The sequence below is a fragment of the Diabrotica undecimpunctata genome, unplaced genomic scaffold (genome assembly GCF_040954645.1).
Source record: "Diabrotica undecimpunctata isolate CICGRU unplaced genomic scaffold, icDiaUnde3 ctg00000626.1, whole genome shotgun sequence".
Lineage (NCBI taxonomy): Eukaryota > Metazoa > Arthropoda > Insecta > Coleoptera > Chrysomelidae > Diabrotica > Diabrotica undecimpunctata.
Genome location: NW_027311923.1, coordinates 404,628 through 426,418, shown reverse-complemented (window position 1 = coordinate 426,418; position 21,791 = coordinate 404,628). Strand labels below are relative to the sequence as shown.

General features: G+C 32.0%; 1 protein-coding gene across 1 annotated transcript in view; it reads right to left on the bottom strand.

The window, feature by feature from the left end:
• Positions 1–214: 214 nt before the first annotated feature.
• Positions 215–21,791, bottom strand: part of LOC140431294 (guanine nucleotide-binding protein subunit beta-5-like) — a 40,022-nt gene continuing 18,445 nt past the window's right edge. The window contains exons 5-9 of the mRNA XM_072519227.1: positions 20,116–20,259; positions 17,716–17,856; positions 9,362–9,458; positions 3,125–3,295; positions 215–237 (exon numbers count right to left, since the gene is read on the bottom strand). Coding sequence (XP_072375328.1) covers positions 215–237; positions 3,125–3,295; positions 9,362–9,458; positions 17,716–17,856; positions 20,116–20,259 — 576 coding nt within the window. The remainder of the gene's footprint in view (positions 238–3,124; positions 3,296–9,361; positions 9,459–17,715; positions 17,857–20,115; positions 20,260–21,791) is intronic.

The following is a 21,791-nucleotide window of genomic DNA, read 5'->3' as shown; positions in this document are numbered from 1 at the left end:
CGTGCTTCAAAAGACTTTTGGTGAAAGCAGTAAATTTATTACTAACACTTTACTCCAAAAGGGCGCTTCTAGTTCTGGAATAACACACGACTATAATAGAGGATCCAATAAGCCATGGCATACATTATCCGATGAAGTTACTCAAGCTGTTAAACATCACATTTTGTCTTTGCAATAGTGACGAAAGTCACTATAAGAAATAGCTACCGGTCCTCTATGAAGGCCCGGTAACTATTTCTGATAAGAAAAAACAAAACTTAATAGAATTACTACCTTATATCTCTGAAATTTTTCATGACTTCTGCAAAAGTTTGCCTTGTTAAAGTGATGTACGTGACGTATATCCCGATTGTGTCGAAGATGAAGATGAATTTGATGCAGATTAGTACTTTATAATTTAGAACTTTTTTTTGCGAACTTTTAGTATTATACAGGGTGTTTCAAAAAAAGGTAACCCCGTCTCTAGGGTAGGTAAAAAACTGAAAAATAATTGGGGTTTTCTTAGTAAAATATTTTTGTAACGCCATCCGTTTCCAAAGATACAGGGCGTTGAAGAAAAAAAAATTTACGCATTTTTTACGATTTTGCCGAAACTACTGACAGCATTGTAATGAAATTTTATACGAATATGTTTTGGAAGCTGATACATCCCATGAATTTGTTTTTATATCTGATTCTCATAGAGGGCGCTAGTTACACGGATCGTACTAAGTATTAGTCAATATAACTTTTTTAAGAGTATAATTATTAATAAAAATTTCAAGTAAACTTAAACATCATTCAATTTTACACGAAAAAGGTACTCTTGGTAAAACTCGATACTGTGTACCGTTTTCGGAATATTTTAATTTGAAAATTATGAAGTAATAATTGATGCTGGTAGTAATGATAAAGTTCTAATAGGTATACCTCTATTTTCTCCAAGTGTGCCATGGAAATCTGACATTTATTGATTGTTATGACGATAAATCAACAATAATTAGAGTTTTGAAAACTTGTTACTTGTAAAATTAAATCAAAATGTACCCAAATGTTGAATAAACTGACATATTATTAACCTTAGGCGAATGTTTAGGATGTTCTAGTGCAGCTGTGACACGTTATGCAGAAAAGTTTCCTAGAAGAAACTTACCAAGTAAAAAAACATTTAGAGCCGTTGAACGACGTTGTCGAGAAACTGGGAATGTGAGACCAAATAAAATAAATTCTGGTAGACCAAGAACAACAAGAACAAATAATAAAGAAAATAATATTTTAAATTTAATTGATCAAGATCCAACAGTTAGCGTAAGGAATATAGCAAGACAAACAAATACTTCTTCTTCAAGTACTTGGCGGATACTGAAAGAACAGCAATTACATCCTTATCATTACAGAAAAGTCCAAGAGCTCTTGCCAGATGATCTACCGGTTAGAGTGAATTTTTGTGAAACATTGCAACAAAGGACAGCCCACAATCCAAATTTTTTAAAATGCATTCTTTTTACGGACGAGGCCACCTTTACGCGACAAGGTATGTTTAACTCCCATAATGCACACTACTGGTGTGATGAGAATCCACGAGTCAAAAGGGTATCACATTACCAACACTCATTTAAAGTTAATGTTTGGGCAGCAACTTTAGGTAACAAATTAATAGGTTATCATATTCTACCTGGAAATTTAAATGGTGATATGTATCTTGATTTTTTAAACAATTCCTTATTCGAGATATTAGAAGATTTAACGCTAAACGAGCGAAGATCTTTATTTTTTATGCACGATGAAGCTCCACCACACTTTGATAGAAGGTGTCGTAATTGGTTGAGTAATCATTTTCCGAATCGATGGATTGGTAGAGGTGCAGAAGCTCCGATTCATTGGCCTCCTCGGTCATGCGATTTTAACCCTTTGGACTACGCAGTTTGGTCGTATATTAAGGAAAAAGTCTATGCTACAGAGGTAAATTCACGCCAAGAATTGGAAGAAAGAATTCAACGTCAATTTAATGACATCATAGCTGATCCCCTACCGTTTAGAAGGTTAATGGAATCTTTAGAAAAAAGAATAGATTTGTGTATTCGCGAAAACGGAGGGCATTTTGAACACTTACTGTAATTGAATTTTATTTTATGTTCTTAGTCATTAATTTAATTTTCTTCTTGTGAGTTTTGTTTAATTACTAACTATTTTATGCCAGCATCAATTATTACTTCATAATTTTCAAATCAAAATATTCCGAAAACGGTACACAGTATCGAATTTTACCAAGAGTACCTTTTTCGTGTAAAATTGAATGATGATTAAGTTTACTTGAAATTTTGGTTAATAATTATACTCTTAAAAAAGTTATATTGACTAATACTTAGTACGATCCGTGTAACTAGCGCCCTCTATGAGAATCAGATATAAAAACAAATTCATGGGATGTATCAGCTTCCAAAACTTGGACTTCATCTTATGGGGATATGTAAAAAGTATGCCATACAAAACTAAACCAATAAATTTACCTGACTTAAGAAGAAAATAACGCTTGTCGTTAGGTCAGTCACGCCACATAGTATTTGAATACCGATAGAAGATAGTTTTATTAAGGAATAGGATGTTAAAAAGATGTCCGAGGTAACCATTTTAAATATCTTCTAAGTTAAAACAATTATTATTTTTTAATTAATTATCTATAACTAAACAATACTACTTAAGTTCATAAACATAAAGCACTGTAGTGAATACCCTCGAACAAATGATTTTATTTATTTTTTTTACTTTTTGTATTAAATTTGAAAATAATACCATTGCTAAATAGACAACAAAGTGACCTTTTGAATTATGTGCCTTCACTTTAATATTTAGTTGTTGAAACACTCATTTTAAGGCTGTTAAATTCAGGGATAAAATTCTTACGCAAAAAAATATAATTTTATAATGAAATCAAATAACTTTTTTTTTTCATTAATGTAAGAATTTACTACTTCATATTTTAAAGTCTGCCTAACAAAAAAAAACTAGGGCACTCTGGGTTCAAACTTTAAGGTTTACGTTAGTACAGAATATATTGGTTAAATTAACATCTTGGTTAAAACTACTTTTGAAATGATTTAAACTAAATAAATTTTTGATAAAAATACTGATCTAAAAATATTACTTACCCTCAGAGTGAAATCCCAGGATCCCGTTGAAAGAGCTGTTCCATCTGGAGAAACTTGCAAACAAGATACTCTGTTTTCGTGGCCATAAAGTAAGCACACTCTTGCACATTTTAACGTATCCCACACATTAACAGTATAATCATTGTAGCCAGCAAATAGTAAACGTCCTAAAATATATTGATTGAAATTTAAACATTAAACATGAAATTATAATATTTTTTTATTATAACTGTTAGAGATGTTAAGTGCTTGGAGAAAATAATCATTCTTAGGGAGTAGATTACCAATACATTTATATACCCACGAGCTTAATTTATTAGTTACCCCGTTTATTAACCTAAACAAAAATCTACGAAACCGAATATAGATGATGAATGGGAGAATTCCAAAACATGTATGAAAAAGCAGCATGAGACCCTAAACAAGAAAAAGAAAGTATGTAGCAGCAAAAGGATTATTACAATGGAACAAGTGAAAAAGTGCGACAACTAAAACGAAATGCGCATGTCACAAGTAATTTCAAAATAAGACAGGGGAAAACAAAGAAATATACACGGAAGTTAGAAATGAAACAAAAAATTTCAAGGCAAACGAATCAGCAATCATGGGAAAAGTTTATTTATTAGCCAGGTTGAGAATGATTTACATGCAAGTCAAATGTTTGCTTACAAAATGATAAAACAAATAAATAGATAAAAAAAAGAGCGTGGCAGTTGGAGAGTGCCGACAGACGCGTCTATAGGTGTAGGTTTTATTATGATCTTGTATTTAATTAATTATTTAATTTTGATTTATATTCTAAAAGGAATCATGAATAATGGGAGGGTATTTAATTGATTTTATTTTGCTAAATTTACTTAATTTTGATAAAATGCGTTAGGCTTTCACGGCCATCGTCTACCTTGTTAAACTGTTTGTTCGGGCTGTTAGGCCGTTGTCTTTCGAGATTAGTTCTCGACGTTTCGCCGACACTATACGCCGATTTGGCATCTTCTGGAGATGTTTCTGCTTCGCTTGTAAGCTCAAACTGACGCTGCGTTGTACTGCGGAGGCAATATTTATATTTTCTACTCCCCTCCCCTCCACTGGTTTCGGTGTGAGGGAGCGTGTCGTCGTTTGTAGTAGCTTTTCTTTCTTCGTGTTTTGCGGGAAGGGTTTTTGTGGATTTTAATATTGGTATCCATGTTTTGTTGATTTTTAGTCCTTCTTCTATCCGATTAAAATTATTTGGGTACTTACATATATATCTCCACCGCTTCCCGATACAACCGTGGGTAGTACTGTGATGTTTTATCCAGCATCTGCGTTTCTTCAAACAGTATCCGATGTTCTCCGCTTCCCAAAGCGTGTTCGGCAACGGCAGATTTGTCGATATGTCCTAAACGACAATGGCTTTTATGTTCGTTTATCCTTGTGCTTGTGTGTCTTTTCGCGGTTCCCACATATACCATTCCACATGTACATGGTATTCGGTATACTCCGGCCGTTGCTAGTGGGTCGCGTTTGTCCTTCACCGATCTTAAACAGTCCTTGATTTTCTTTGTAGGCTTGAAAATGGTCTTTACATTGGCTTTTTTAAGTATTCGCCCAATTCTGTCCCCCGATATATAGGGCAAGAACGCTTTGCCTACACATTCTATTTCTTCGTCCTTTCTTCTAGAGACCTTATTTATCGCTTTATGTATTTCTCTTCTGGTATAACCATTAGAGGTGAGCGCTTTTTCAATATGAAGAAGTTCACTTTGTAGATACTGTGGTTCAAAAATTCTCTTCGCCCTCTCCGCCAGAGTTTAAAAAAAAAAAAAATTTCTCACCAGATGAATTAGAACTCTTGAATCATGGCCTCCAATTTTCTATTCCCACAGACATATCTGAAATAGACCTACAAGAACTTTCCATAGAAATAGACATAATCATAGAAAAACTTTCAATTTCTTTACAACAAAAAAATGTCATTAGAAATAATTGTTTCAAAAAACTTCATGCTGCATACAAAAACTTAACTTCCAATTCACATTTTCATCATCCACATCATAATAGCTTAAAAACTTTAAATTCAATAAAAAAGAAAATAAAAAACCATAATCTAATAATATCCAAATCAGATAAAGGAAATTGCTTAGTAATTCTAGACCACACTGAATACATCAACAAAGTTTCTACCATTTTGAATAATAATGGCTTCATAGTACTTCCACATGACCCACTTAACAGATTCATTAATAAACAAAAAGCATTTTTAAAGAAATATTCTACTTTTTTCACTGATTTTCATGCACCATATTACAAAATCCCTAGTAACCCATTAATTCCTAGACTGTATGGTCTTCCAAAAATCCACAAAGAGGGCATTCCAATCCGTCCAGTAGTCAGTTTCATCAACACCCCGGTCTCCATAATTTCTAAATTCATACTCAGGGTAATCAAGGACATAACAGGTTTTTCTCCCACTTTTTCCATCAAAAACTCATCCCAACTAATATCTAAACTCAATCACATAAATCTCCTACCAGATATGACTATGCTTTCATTTGACTTTAGCAATCTCTTAACTTCTGTACCTAAACTTGAAACTATTCAGTTAGTCCACGACCTTCTCACATCTAAATCAACTAATCCCTCAGTCATCACACCAATAATAGAAATACTTTCCTTTTGTTTATCACAAGATTATTTTTCTTTCAATAATATTTTTTATAAACAACCTGATGGCTTGGCCATGGGAAGTTGTCTTTCCCCCTTTTTAGCTGACCTCTTCATGAATCATCTAGAATCCACTCAAATCATGACTAACAATACAATTCTACACTGGTTCCGTTACGTTGATGATTGCTTAGTGTTCATTAGAGGTAACTCAAATACAGCTTTTTCCTTATTAAACACTATCAATAATATTCACCCCAATATCAAATTCACTATGGAATTAGAATCTAACTTCTCCATCAATTTTTTAGACCTTTCCATCAATAGAATTAATAATGTCTTTGATTATAGCATCTACAGAAAACCCACACAAACAGATCATGTCATACATTTCAATTCTAACCATCCCATTTCACACAAATTATCTGCATTCAACAGTTTCATTCATCGTTTAGAAACCATTCCATTATCCAACACTAACTACATCCAAGAACTAAACATAATCAAACAGATTGCTTTCAATAATGGCTACAACCCAGATATCATCCATAAACTCATTTATAAAAAGAAACGTAAATTGCTTCAACAATCAGCTTACCATAACATTACTTCAGATTCCCCATCTTACTTCTCATTACCATTTCACTGTCCAACACTTTCCGAATCAATCAAAAACACTATCCTGAATTCTGTTGAAAATATTAAGATTTCCTTTAAAGTTAACAATAAATTGAGTAGATCATTATGCAATAGTAAGGACTCTATTGACTTCAGCAAACGCAGTGGGGTTTATAAACTTCAATGTTCTGACTGTGATGCCACTTATATTGGTAGAACTTGTAGATCTCTAGTAACCAGGGCCATAGAACATTCTAAGTTAGATAACACTTCTTCTTTCTCCCATCATCTAAAATATCACAATCACACAATCAAGGTACCAGATGATATTTCTCTTCTTCATAACATCCCAGGTAGAGATTATCTCAAACTTGACCTTTTTGAGGATTTAGAAATAGTCAAGGAAAAGAAAAACAGTCCCAATTGTGTTAATCGTCACACCAGCATCAACAGAGACTTTGTTCCACTTCATCGACAATTATTTTCCTGATCTAACTTTCTTTCTGTTAACTACACATCCAGTTTTACTTACTTCTACATTTCTTTCTATTTTCCCATAGCTTAATATCACCTTATATAATCCGCCATACTTAAATCTATTCTTGTCACCATTAACACACTAACATCCCTTTTCCAATATCCCATTTCCCATCCTCTCCAATAACTACCATCTGACTAATCACACAGGTTTTCTTATAAATACTCACGCTACATCTACCAATCTCTTATCACAATCAGTTTCAGTATCCCCAGCTTACATCTTTACATTCATCTCCTACTTTCTTTTCTTTCTTTTTCCTCGATTCATCTTCCACAAATTTCAAACCAACTTTTATCTATATCTACTTCATACAAGGAAACAATTAGGTAATAACATTCTTTTTACCGCCTTCAAAATGATTTATTAATTTCAACTACCTAACTTAAATTTTGCCTTACCCTGGTATACCAAATTTATTTTACATCACAGTCACTCATTGTTTTACATTCTACCACCTTTTTAAAATACCAAAAATTGCTATTGATCTTACTACACACAAAACACAATTCTTCACTAAAAACTGCCTATTCACAAACTTAAGCACAATGACTTTTGCTCCTACTACATCATTCCACTTGACATTGATGGGTACTAACTGATTTTTCATACCATCTTTATATCAGTTAGCCCAAGACTCCAGAACAGATCAGAGGTAATGTAAGTCGAAAAAACTTCACCAGCTACAGGGGTCATGTAAGATGCCCCCATTTTCAGTTTTTTAATAATCAATAAGTTAAGTCTATTGCATTTACCTTGATAAAACCATGAGGATTATATTTTAATACGGATGTCCTTCGAAAGTTTTTTTAAGTGGCCATACAATGTTTTTTAACAACTTTTTATGTAAGTAGTAAAAAACCAACGTGTTATTTCTATATATTTAAATTTTAACTTGTGTTTTTTAATATTGGTATTTTTACTCTCTCTTTTAGTTAACTGATGATGGAATGATTTAATTCCGAAAAGATCTTCTTAAAATAAAAATTTAAGCTTGTAATAAGCAATTTTTTTTATACCTTAATACACACGAACACCACGTGCTTTATATTCAACAGGTATACTAGCCACTCCTGGATATCTCCACTTCATGGTTTGTTCCAGTTTCACTTTTAATTTTTATGATACCTTGTTTTGGCCTGGATGATGATTTAAGTTCCTGTTTAGGTATCTTTTCGTGTGTGTAGGTTTTCGATACACTTTATGTCCTAAGTAACCTTCCTTTCGATTTACTAATACATCAAGAAACGCCAGTTGTTGATCTTTCTCTGTTTCCATCGTAAATTGAATATTTGGATGTAGTGTGTTTATATAAGACAGGAAATCGTTAAGTTTTTCTACTCCGTGACTCCAAATCACAAAAACTTTGGTTTTACAATCTTACACCCTTTTCTAAATATCGTCAGTTCTATAAACTACCTGATAAAACGTCTATTGGATAGAAATATTAATACAAAAGTAAAAAAAACTGTAATAGATAGAGAAAAACTGAGGATGGATTTCGATTCAGCAATTAAAATTATGGAAAAAATTGATAAAACGGAAATAATCACTTCCGGTTTTGAGAAAATTAATCAAGCCGCCAACTCGCAAACAACGATATACATACTTATTTTGACAACGGAGTCGTGACCAGCGTGCAAAAATACATCTAAAAATATGTATTGCAAAACATTCGGCCATAAAAATTTTCCACTTCCTGTGAAAATTTTTGTTGACTTCGATGTATTTCAATACAGAACTCTGCTGGCAAAATAAAAATTCGCCATAGAAACATGATTTTGACACCCATAAAGATTCCTACCCCCCCCCCTTTCAATATTAAGTAAACTAAGACACTATTTTTCTCACAATAATTATCCAAAAATTTTATACAACAGTGTTACCGAATTCAAAACAACTGTCATTATCTTTTTTTAATTACATAAAAGAGAATTCCACTTACCTAGACGATATTCTAACACACGCAATTATAATATATAATCTATCAATCCACAGTGCTACAATTTTTTTCTACTTGTTTACCTTTTTTTTCCTTTTTACATGAAGATGAACTACAACATTTTTAATGACTATCCAATAACCAAAAAGAAAAAAGACAACAAATCATTGACAGACAGAACTAAAATGTCACTTTATTTATTGTTATGAACGACAGCAAATTGTAAGTAGGTATAACCACAACGAAGTTATAAAAACAGGCTATAAAAACCTGCATATTAATATTGTAGAGGGCTGTAGAAAATCACTCATGGTACATGGTATACAATCTGGGGGGAAGTTATGATTATTTATCTGACAAACTTTGGGACATAGAGATTATTGTAAATTTTTATTGTAAAGACACAGGACTCTCTAACAATCTATTGCAGATATTTAAACGCTATTGACTGACGCCCTAGTGTAAACTTTCGTTATTAGTTTAAATATTTACCTGATACTGAAAAATCCACAGAGTTTGATCCAAAAATAATGCTCTCTTTGCTATATACCGCAATTTCCCTGTCAGCTCTAAGATCGAAAAGTCGACACTAAAAATAAATATAACATGTATATAGTTCATCATTTACTAAGTCACCAGTCAAATGAGATAAAATAAAAATTTAATAAACTAAAATTTATTCACTCCGTGCGTGACTCGGGCGTCATCCACCCCCTGTAATCGATTCGGCATTACTATAATGTGTTATTTATATGGAATAAATGAAACATGTGAATAACTAAACAAAAGTTTCTAAAGTCTAGTTTTATTAATATTGAGAAATATTTGTTTTTTTTTTCATGATTATTAGACAAAAATCAACAAGTAAGTAACAAAGACTTGCACCCAACAGTAGGCAAATTGCAGTTCCTCGTTGTTGTGTTGTTTAGTTTAGTTCAGTTTAAATTTTTCCTTAAGAGCGTAGGTGCAAAATTTCGGGCCAATGCTTTTTAAATCCAATCATTTTTTTCGAATCCTCAGAAAATTAACAAATATTTTTGAAAAATTTAAACGCAGAATGAAACACTACATTATTGGAGAATTCCACTGTCACGTACGGGACATATGTACAATTTTTCCAAGATTATAATGTTTGCCAATTTACACTTAGAGCACAATATTTATGCATTTCATAGATTCACGTTGAAAAGACATGCAAGATGTACTCTTTAACATGTGTTATCAATAACTATTGTGTCTTGTGACTTCACTGCCTCAAAAAGAAGAGCTGTCACGTACGGGACATCTCAAGTCAACCACCTATTTGCAGGGGGAAACTCATTGTGATATTTCAGCTCAAATACATATTATAGTATTAAGTGTAATTTTTGTGTGTGAAGCCATAATTACAAGCAACATAACCGTGTATGCAGATATCTATGAATTCTATAAATAAGCATAAAACAATTTTTTTTTTGTCTGTGTCACGTACGGGACTCTTCCGTCACGTACGGGACTTTTATTTCTGTGTCACGTACGGGACTCATCCGTCACGTACAGGACTTTTACATCAAACATGTAAACTAAGTTAAGTATGACAAATAAAAACTAATATTATTGGTTAGAATGCAATTTTATTGTTTAAAATACACACAACTTGAACACAACAGTTTAATTTGGCCTTGCAATAAGTTAAAATGTTAAGTTTCTATTGACTGTAAAGAAACATAAAATGTCAATACTAATTAAACTGAAATAAATTTGTTCAATCCCCTAATATTAACCACTATGGAAGGGTCAATCTCTGGTAATACATCTTCCTTGAAGTAGAAAATGCAGTCGAAATACAGTTGAAACCATTACTGACACCTGTACATATTCATTTTCTATGAACATAATTTCTCCTGGGAACTCTTTCTCATCATAGATAACAACTATCCAACTGCCAAGAACAAAATTAACTTAACCTGTTGGCGAGAGAAGTTCAGTTGTTGATTCCATCCAAACAGTTTCTTTTTGTTAGAAGAGAACCATTACTGCACTGTAAAAAATGAAGTCCTTTTATTCCGTGAATGGGCTGGACATTTTCCCAAGGGTTTTGACATGAAATTTCTCTGCTTATGTGGTCCTCCCCTATGTACCATACTGCACTTTTAAAACTTACTTGAGCCGATACTGCAGCAAAGTCTTTAGCTGATTGTACTATACACTCATTCTCTCCTTGAGCCATTATTTTTGATCTTACTAAGCGCTTGATGTTTCCACCAACCCCGTCTACTACACCCTTGCCATGGGAGGTGGCAAAGAATTTCCAGGTAAATGTTTTTTTATATTTATTTGATAGCAACTGCAGTGTCTTCACCATGAATTTATTTTTAAATTCTGAAGAGGGACCATCACTCCAAATCACTTCTTCTAAAATTTCGGGATCCTCTTTAATAATATCTTTATAAAAGAAATCCAAAAACACAAAAATTGTATCTTTGTCTTTGTTTTTTGTGTCAGAACAAACTATGTAAGTTTTGCAGTTTCCTTTACAAAAAACTGCTGCTGTAAACAAAAGGACACTTTTGCGAGACCATAACGCACTTTGTACCTCGTTCTGGTACTCGCAGCTAAAGGACATAGCAAAGTCAATCTGTAATATGCGTAATGTCCTATTCTTTTTGTCATTTTCAAACTCACTACTCTGAATTCGTTTGGTGTTTACATGGTACATCATGTGTGGCAGATCTTTGATTAACATTTCATATAGGTCACCAGTGCAGTCTTCATTTATGACCAACTTAATTTTGTTGTCATCAAGTTTTTTCCACTCCTTCCAATTAACTTTACTGTCTGGATCACTTGGGAGCAACAAAAGTTTACCATTGTTACAAGCTTCACACAGATTCTGCCAACACAAAGAGTTTAAGGCAGCATCACATAAGACATTTTTCCAGAAGTCATTATCATACATATATTGTAAAGATTTTAATTTGAACAAAAAATTCTCATGAATTTTACACTTACATTGTTCAGAGGGAGTTTCTTTGAGCAACAATACATTTTTTGGCCTTAAGCTGCAAAATTTAGAAAAGCCAACCTTAACATTTTGATTTTCTTCCTTAAATATACTAAATGCCTCACGTAGAAACATGTAGTGTTTCTGCAACTTCTCCTTCTTCCCATCTTTCCAAACAGTCATAACATCTTTCATTCCCGGGCAGGTATACACTATGTCTGGCCGATAAAAGAAGTTGATAATTGAAGTCTCTTCAGTTCTTGGAGGCCTACTGCTTGTATCCGTTAAACTTTCTTCCATTGCATTACTAAACTGTAGACCAATGGGTTTAGCAAGACCGGCCACTACTGCTTTTTGTTTACGAGGCGAGTTTGGTAAAGATCTTACAGTTCTCCAGACGGCTTTTGAGAAAGTCTGCTTGCAGCTATATGGTAACACAGATGAAGAGTTTTTGGTGCACACACTGGCCTTTGAATTGCCTTGTGTCTTTTTCCTTGCTCTCTGAAGTCTTTTTCTGTCCCTTTCAGCGAGTTTTTGGGCAGCTTTTTCTTTAACAGACATGTTTTCTTTTCTCTTTTTCCTTAACTCTGCAATCCGTTTTCTTTCCTTCTCCAAGTAGAGGGTAGGATTTTCTGCTTTCTGTTTTTCCCTCATCTTCTTCATCCTGGAAGCACTTGTTGTTTTCCCTGATTCCATGACCAGTGTACTGGAACAAAAATATGAACTAGATTTAAAAAATTCTAGTCTACACTGTTTGTGATTTTAAAAGCCAAGACAAATGTCCAGTTGCACCAACAAATAAACGATTGATTTTTTTATTTGGATTGCCCGTTTATTTTAGAATATGTTACACCAACCATTACTTAATTGAAACCTGACAGTTTTTGATTTGTCAAAAGTAACCAACCGATTTTCTGTGGTTATTTGAATAATCGACTGTTTTTAACCTTACTTTTACAATGTTTATATTTTTTAGTGTTAGCTCAATTTTTAAAGTATCATCAATAATATATAATTTAAAAAAATGAATTTCTATTCTATCTTCTAACGATTTGGAAGATATACGTAAAACATATGTTACCAAATATAAGATCTGTAAGAAGTCACAATGATTTGTATAATAGGTTTACCTACAATCAAGTTAATTAAAGCAAGGTATATAAGTATACCATTATTTATCTAAATAACTAAAAATGCATTTTTAATTATTTTTAGATATCGCCTAAGCAAGAAAACAGTGTTGGTTCAATTGACAATTCAATTTATTTATATATTTATTTATTTATTAACGGCATCCATTTAGAAAAGTTTTAACAAAGCTACACCTTAACAACAATATGTTTAAAAATCAAACATCTCAGAATAATAAACTATAACAAATTTATTTTAACATACCTTTTAGTTGTTTTTTAAATAAACTAATTTTGCATTCAAAAATATTTATTTGCAGCATATGCTTTCAAAACTTTCGTTGACAGACTACACTCAAACAAGACTTTTCAACCATTCTAATTTGTCATTTGTTCAAGCTCCTGTCATATGTCATAACAAACAAGCAACTCGTTTAAAAAATAACTATTGATCGTTGATTTAAATCTTCGAATTGACGGTTAGCAAATCGGTTGTTTTACAGTCTGATGGTGCAACTGGGCATTAGGCTTCCATTACAAGTTCAACATAAACTTAAAAGTAGTTTTTCTTTCTTTTATCTTTCTCAAATTAAAAAAAAACATGTTTTAGTCACATGATTGTCACATGTCCCGTACGTGACGTCACGTACAGGACACTTTTATAAAAAAGTTTTATCACCAATCTGAATGTGTAAAAAATCTACAAAAATTAAGATGGATAGTAATAACATATAAGTACTATTTGGATCTATAGTTGGCATATTTAATAATTGACACTTGCTGTGATGAATGTGAAAAATATATTTTTTTGTCACGTACGGGACATTACAAACAGCTAAAAGTTAATATTTATTTTATAACCTTAAAAAGTTGCTTGTGGTTCCTTATAATACACAGTTTTAGTAATTTATATATCAAACTTTATTATTTAATACAAAAAAGCAAAGAAACATATTATAAGATACTTACCAGATAACCTCAAAATAGTCTCAACTAAAAAACATCAACTAGAAGTTGGTGGCGGCCATCTTTAATTATGCTGTAAACACCTGCACAATTTTTTTTTTCCAAAAAACTGATTTTTTCCACAGAGTAAAAAGCTCTAATAATCTAATAACAATCATTAAAAGTCATAATACCGAATTTCATTTTTTTATGAAAATGTCTTTGTTTTCATAGAATGGCCCTATTACCGAGGGCCGAAAGTCCCTTAGAATACACAAAAAGTTTTTTTGAATGAGATGTTTAAAATTAAAAATCACACTAAATTTTCTCTTTTTTTTTTCACCCCTCAGTAATAATGTAATCTTTCATTCTGCGTTTAAATTTTTCAAAAATACTTATTAGTTTTTTTAGGATTAAAAAAAAAATGAATGCATTTAAAAAGCATTGGCCCGAAACTTTGCGCCTATGCTCTTAAACTAATATATAAAACTTTTTGACCTAACTCATACTTCCGAACATTGTCATATTTAGTCCCTGGCACAACCATTAGATGTCGATTCTAATGAATTTTTCATTTTACATATCGGTACTCCTAACCCCCAAAGGCATACTGTCAAAATGTTCGTGTCATTCGGATTATTATTTACGTGGAGGTCAATAAACTAAAGAAGAAGATTATTATTTACCAAGTTGTAGTGTTTGAAGTTACGCTACTTTTGTGATTTTTATAAACAATGCATTCAAAGCAATTTCGTGTGTTGATTTATCACTGTTATTTGATAGGAAAAAGTACCAGCCAAACTGAGCAATGGTTCAAAAAGTGTTACCAGAACTCTGCTTCATAGATTACAACTGTTAAACGACGGTTTGATGAATTCAAACGCGGTACCGACACCAATGATGCAGTTGTTCCCGACAACATCGAAAAAATGCTGAATATTATTATGGAAAACCGCAACGTGGAGTTGCAAGAGATAGCTGACACTCTAAGGTTATCAAAGGGTAGCATTTTGACTATTATACATGAACATTTGGGTATGAGAAACAGTTTTCCAAATGGGTATCGCGTTATCTCACACCAGAGCAAAAACAACAACGAATTAATGAATCTCGGCGCTGTTTGGACGTTTAATCGGAGCAGTTTCTGCATCAGTATGTCGGAATGGATGAAACATGGATCCATCACTTCCTTCCAAAATCAAATTGACAGTCATCTGAGTGAACAGCACCCGGAGAATGCCGCCCAAAGCGACCAAAGACGCAACAAACCACCGGAAAGGTTATGGCCCCTGTATTTTGGGACCCACAAGGAATTATCAGAATTCAGGAAAACACCTGAGAACCGGTAGCATTGTGGACGTCTTTAAACCTGGGTTTCTTGGTTTAACTTAAATTCAAACTCAGAACGTCCTTTTAGTTTAATTTTTTCGTTACCCAAAATAGGTCCCAACTTCTAGACCTTCTTAACTGCAATAGAAAATATATAATTTAACCAAAATATTCTTCGAAAACATCACAAGTCCTACCTATTATTTTTCGTAGAGTTTGAACTAATTCTAACATTTATCTAATAATTCTAAACCTTAATCAACGAGTCCATTATATCCTTAAATATGAGTTTAACTCAAACGACGACCTTTACCAGTTGGAAATTTTAATCCGGTAGATAAACCTTCAGTCAACTCCTGACTAGCATTTGTAACCTATTTATCTTGTCAAACTTTTAATTTTCGAATTTCAAATATCGACCCCTTCAACAAATTATTTCTTCTTTTTCTATAATTATAGATTTTTATTTGTCCTGATAGAGAGAGATATCATATCTTTTGATTTTGCACGAATTAGACTTCGTCGGCGACTTTTGAGACAATCCTTATCGAACCATTTTTTTGCTGTTCTCGTTTTAAAAGCTAGTATTTCATCTCATACGCTTGTAAAAGTTAATTTTATATTCTTCCAGATAGAGTCTATGTGGTTCCTTTGTCTGTGTTGGCGTTATTTGTATGGAGTTTTGAAATTTCTCCTCTGCGGCATTATCCTGTAGAATTTCGGTACTCCATACTGTTGTTGGCGTATTCCTGTGAGTTTTTTGGGACGCTATTCTTGTTTTCACCTTCGTTTTACCAGAAAATGATCCGTCTCCATCCGTCCATCTTAAGCTTCTTACTTCTAAGTAACTTTTAACTTCTTACTTCGAGCTTCCTCTCCTGGGATCTACCAGAACAGGATTGATCTGATTTTATGTGACACATTCGTTGGTGACCCACGTTTCTTTAAGCATTTTTTTTGTGCTCGAACAATGTTGATGATTTTATTAGCAGGTTTAATGTTGGTTAGTGTTGGTCTATATGCTGCTTCCTTCCCAATCTTTGCATTGAAATTCCCCAAGATAATATGCATGTTCTGTTTGTGGAAATTATTAGTTAGTTCCTCTAGTTTTTCAGAGAAGTTGTCTTCTCTTTGCTCTTCCTTTTCCTCTGTCGTTGCATGGGCGGCAATTAGGGAGTAGTTATAGAGCTATTCTTTTAGTCTGGTATAGCAGAGCCTTTTGTTAACAGGGTTAAATGTTATGACTACAAGACTTTGCTTGACTATGACGCCAGTGCCGAAGTGGTGCTCCCGTTCAGTCAGTATGCCTTCTCCAGGCAACGACGGAGTTGTCATCATAACGTGATAAAAACTGTAGTTATCAATAATTTTGAAACGAATTATAGATGTCTATTTAGCTAAAATTCAAATACATATTGTATCTGTCAAACTTATCTTTTTACTAAACATTGTTGGGAGTATCCAAATATTAATAAGAACCCATATATATATATATATATATATATATATATATATATATATATATATATATATATATATATATATATATATATAACTGTTTTGGATGGGTTGGAGTATTATTATTATTATTATTATTACCAAATAAAAATTACCAAACTAATTTTTATTTGGTAAGTTAACAAAAATTGTTTTTTCTTTTTAGTTCAACCTTGTAAGTATTTTGTCTTTTTTAGCTCTTGATAATAATTGTAAACACAATTGAAAGCTCGAGAATAAAAAAATAGTTAACCAATAGCCCTATTATTGACTCCAACCCATCCAAAACAGTTATATATTTGTTCCAAACGAGTCACAAGTACTTCTTTCTTCTTATATATATATATATATATATATATATATATATATATATATATATATATATATATATATATATATATATAAATATATATATATATATATATATATATATATATATATATATATATATATATGTATATATATATATATAAAACCTAAAAAATATTTATTAATTCGTACTAACTATTGTTCACGTTATTACATTGATTATTTATACAAGTTCTTGAACCTATTGACAAAAAATTACTGCTGCTACCTACACTGTTACAGTTTCTCCAATCCCCTCCCCATGGTACTCTCACGCACAATGGGAAATAGATTAAATATATAGGAAGTCTATAAATTATTAAAAATAACCGTACCAATAGCACTCAGTGATGATTAAGGAAATCAATTGGATGAAAATATATACTTGGAAATGGAAAAATCGACATTTAAAAAAATGTGTACATAATAATGATGAATATAATAATGAATAATGAAAAATAAAAAATATAGTAATGAACTAAGGTTAATAGTGAAGGATTTATTTTAGAATTATCTGTTATTATGTTTTCTCAAAAAAATATCTAAAGTTAAGATGTCATAAATTCATAGCCTTTCAGTGTAAGATCAATATCCAACTTTAAATAATTACTTACTGTTGCATCGTCACTACCGGTGCCCACTGCATCACCACTGGGATGAAACTTGACACTGTTAACGTCAGATTCATGTCCTTCGAAGGATTGAACGCACTGCCCTGTTCGCATATCCCAAATCAACACCATTTTATCGCAACTCTACAAAAAGTAAGAATTTCTAGTAACAATTAAATAAGAAATATTTTATAACCTAAATAAACTACATATTTCACATAGCCACATATAAATGTCTTTTTACCCGAAAATATTATGACACTACTTCATCTTTGTGATATTATATGGTACAATACAATATTATAGTACAAATTATTATCACTTATATTCTTCTTCTTCTTTCAACAGCCCTTGACTGTCCAGTCCTGGACATAAGCCTCCGCTTATTGTTTCTATTTTAAATTGGTTTTTTGCTGCCTGGTAACATTGTCTTCCCGCCTTTCCTTTCGCATCATCCAGCTATCTTTTTGGAGGTCGATTCACACCTCTATTATGTATCTTAGGTCTCTAATGTACGATGTATTTAGTCCACCTCGTTTAGTCACTTTAGACCGGGAAATAAGATTTTTTTCGTGATACTCAACCGGCCAGTTAAACGACAGTTGTCTTTTGTAGTATGGATATGTGTAACAAGAACCTATATGTCTCCTGCAGTCGATTTTTTGGACTTAATTAGTTTTTAATAAATTAATGGCAAAAAACGGTAAATTTTCACTGTTTTCGTCAATCAGCAAAAGTGGAGCATTTGAAACAAATTTAAGAGTACTATACTTATAAGTCATATAAAACCTTTCAAAATATAGTTTCTTAAATGTTTTTATCCTTATTTGTTGCTTAGAAAGTTGCAAAATAAGTCGGAAATTTCGGTTTTTGATAAATGTTTTACTTTTTTTACTTTTTTAAAAATAAACTTAGAACCTTCATATTACACAAACTGTTGGTGCGTGTGGTGGTTTTAGTATGATTTAAAGCGATCGATCAGATAGTTTAAAAGTTATTTAATTTGTTTATCCCAAATTAAATTTTTTTACAAAAATATAAGTAAAAAAATGATCATTTACAGTGATTCTACAAATAGCTTATGAAAGAAGAAGATTTATTCGATCAATATTACTAAAAAATATATTAAGAAGAACGATTTTAAATATTGCAAAATTATTTTGCAAAAAAATGTCGATTTTTTGCTTATAAACAATTAGGATAACTTTAACTTTTGCCTATACTAAAATTGTTTTTTCATATTTGGAAAGCTTGCATTTTTCTACAAATTTTAAAAAAGATTTGGGACGAAAAAAAAAAAGAAAATTTGGGAAGAAGTTAGTCCCTTTTTTTTTAAATTGACTACAGCGTTGTTTATAACAATTAAGATATCTAATTAGCGACATTTGAAAGAACATACTTTAAAGTTATAATGTGACAAATCTGAAAGACATTACCACTCAACGGAATCGTCCACAAAGTTTCAAAATGTGGTTCTCAAAATCGCCGGCTTTGAAACTCGCGGGAGCGATGGAGGGGGAGGAACTGTTAACTATATCTCTAATTCTTGTTCATGGATTTCGACGTTTCTTTTTTAATTTGTATGTACTTTTTATATACATTACAAATATGTACGTATTATTCAAAGAAATAAATTGTTAAATAAACCAACTAATTTCTTTAATATTTTTGGCAATTTTTATTTCTTGTTAAACATAAATATTTATGATTTATTTTACCTATTATAAAAGACTTTTAAATAAAACTTTATGGTATACAGCCAACTACAGGAATTTTATTTTCCTTGTGGATGACAAATAAATGTTTTCAGGAATGTCGCATTTCATAGTTTCATTCGTAGAATGACGTCACCAAATAAGTGAGTCAGGTATACTGCTTTCTCGTGAGCCAAGAAAGTAGGGATATCCATCGGCAGTCGTCTATATGATTAAAGGTAACAGCAGGTTTCCTGACCGTGGGCAACGTATGGTGAATCAATGATGCGAATCCGAAACAAATATGTAAAATTTGTCATTTTTCAGCATATCATTTGCTATATATTTGAATTGAAAATTTTAAAAGTAAATAATAGATAACATACTTACTAAAATTATATTTTAATATTTAGTGTATGTCATATATGGATGAATTTTGAAGTAATAACTTTCATATGTATTGAAGATGCTCTATACTAAAATTTCCATGAATAAGAGCTTTAGCAGGCGTGGGAGAATTCTTAAATTTCTCCAATACTTATTTATAAAATTCTATACCGCCATATATGGTATTTTGTTCACCATAAATGCAATAAACCTCATGTACGTTATCCTCTGTGTGTTCGATAAATATTTTCTACGAATGCACAAGTGAGACTCATACACTTATTAATATTAATTTACTATTACTGCTGATACCTAAACTTACCCCCGAAACAAAAGTATTTCCAGTTTCTGATGGAGCCAAATCGATGGCCATGACATCTGAAGAATGTCCATGAAAACTCTGTAGCAACTGTCCAGATTCAACATCCCAAAGGGCACAAGTTGAGTCTCCGCTCCCAGTTAATATCTACGATTTTAAAACAATTAGTAAATGTAACAAAGAAAATTCATTAATTCAAATTATTCTTTATTATTCCAAAATTCAAAAATAAAAATGTGTACTGATTCAACTGGATGTCTTCAAAACAAATAAATTAGAATGACCTTCGAATTAAATCAATGGGTGTATTCCGTCTAAGCCTGCGCCTAACTGGTTGTCTCATCAGGTTTCTCGCCAATATGGTGGGATGTTTTGTTAATCTGTCTTTATATTTTCGAGCGAAGTTACTAATTTTTACCGTAACTTTTTTTACCATTGGTATTTGAAGGTCATGTCTGATAATATTACTTTGTAAATGTTACATAGGCTTCTAAGAGTCTTACAGTATTTACTATGAGCGATCACGTTTCACGGTCATATAAGAGAACTGGGTAAACATAATCACATAATCAATCTAAGCTTAAATTGATCTTGAGCGACTGGTTACAAAATAGGCCTATCATTTTCATAAATGCTGATTTTGCCTATTATATTACATTATTACACATAGATCAGAACCTAAGTCTAAGGTTAGCTAGAAACCCAGGCATTTAAATGTATTCCTGTCTACGTGTTATCCCTACATTCTTATGACTGGTAATGTATTATGTTAAGGCCCAATGGATCGCCTTCTTCAAAGGTACTTTGTGTAATACACCTGAAACCAGATATGGGAGTTAGACTAATAAGGTGTTACATTTTTTTAATCTGCTCTACGGAATGAAAACGTGGATCCTTAACGCGGCAATTACTAAGAAAGCCTTTGAAGTATAGATATATAGTAGACGCCTGAAAATATTGTGGTTAGAACATGTAAAAAACAATGACATCTTGGGAAGAATTAACAAAGTAATCATAATAATGGATACAATAAAAATACGACAGCTGCAATACCTTAAAATTTTATGCGTGGGATAATATATTTTCGATCAAAGATTCCTGCTTAACATGATGCAAACGAGCCTATAGCTCTAAGACTAAGTTTTGTTCTAAAAACAATCTAGAATGTCTGGGTTAAGCCATGAGAACCAAATCTCGATACCCTTCAATGTTATTTCATATGAAAAATGATGTAATAATAAAACTGCAGAATATTTTCTTCACAACTTAAGAATGTTGATACTACAGGTTGGTAATGTCACGTGACATTTTATAACATATAGATTAATATTTTATATATAGAGGTTTATAATAGCCACATTTTTCTTTTATATTTTATAGAGACCTGCAATATTATGGCTTACATCGGGTGTTTTTAAAATATAGGACATGCTTCGGCAGATACACGAATTGTGTATCTTTTGAAATCAGTACAGCAACACTATTAGACATAGTAATTGTTCACACATCCTTGCAAAAGAGAGAAAGTCAACTTATCACAAGTAACTGTGGACAAAATCATTCTCACATACAGTAGTTCAGACAACAAAAGAAAATATACCTTAAGGACTATACTGTAAGCTAACAACGTAAGGCTATTTCGATTTAATTCAATAATAACTTGGATTCGATATTTGATC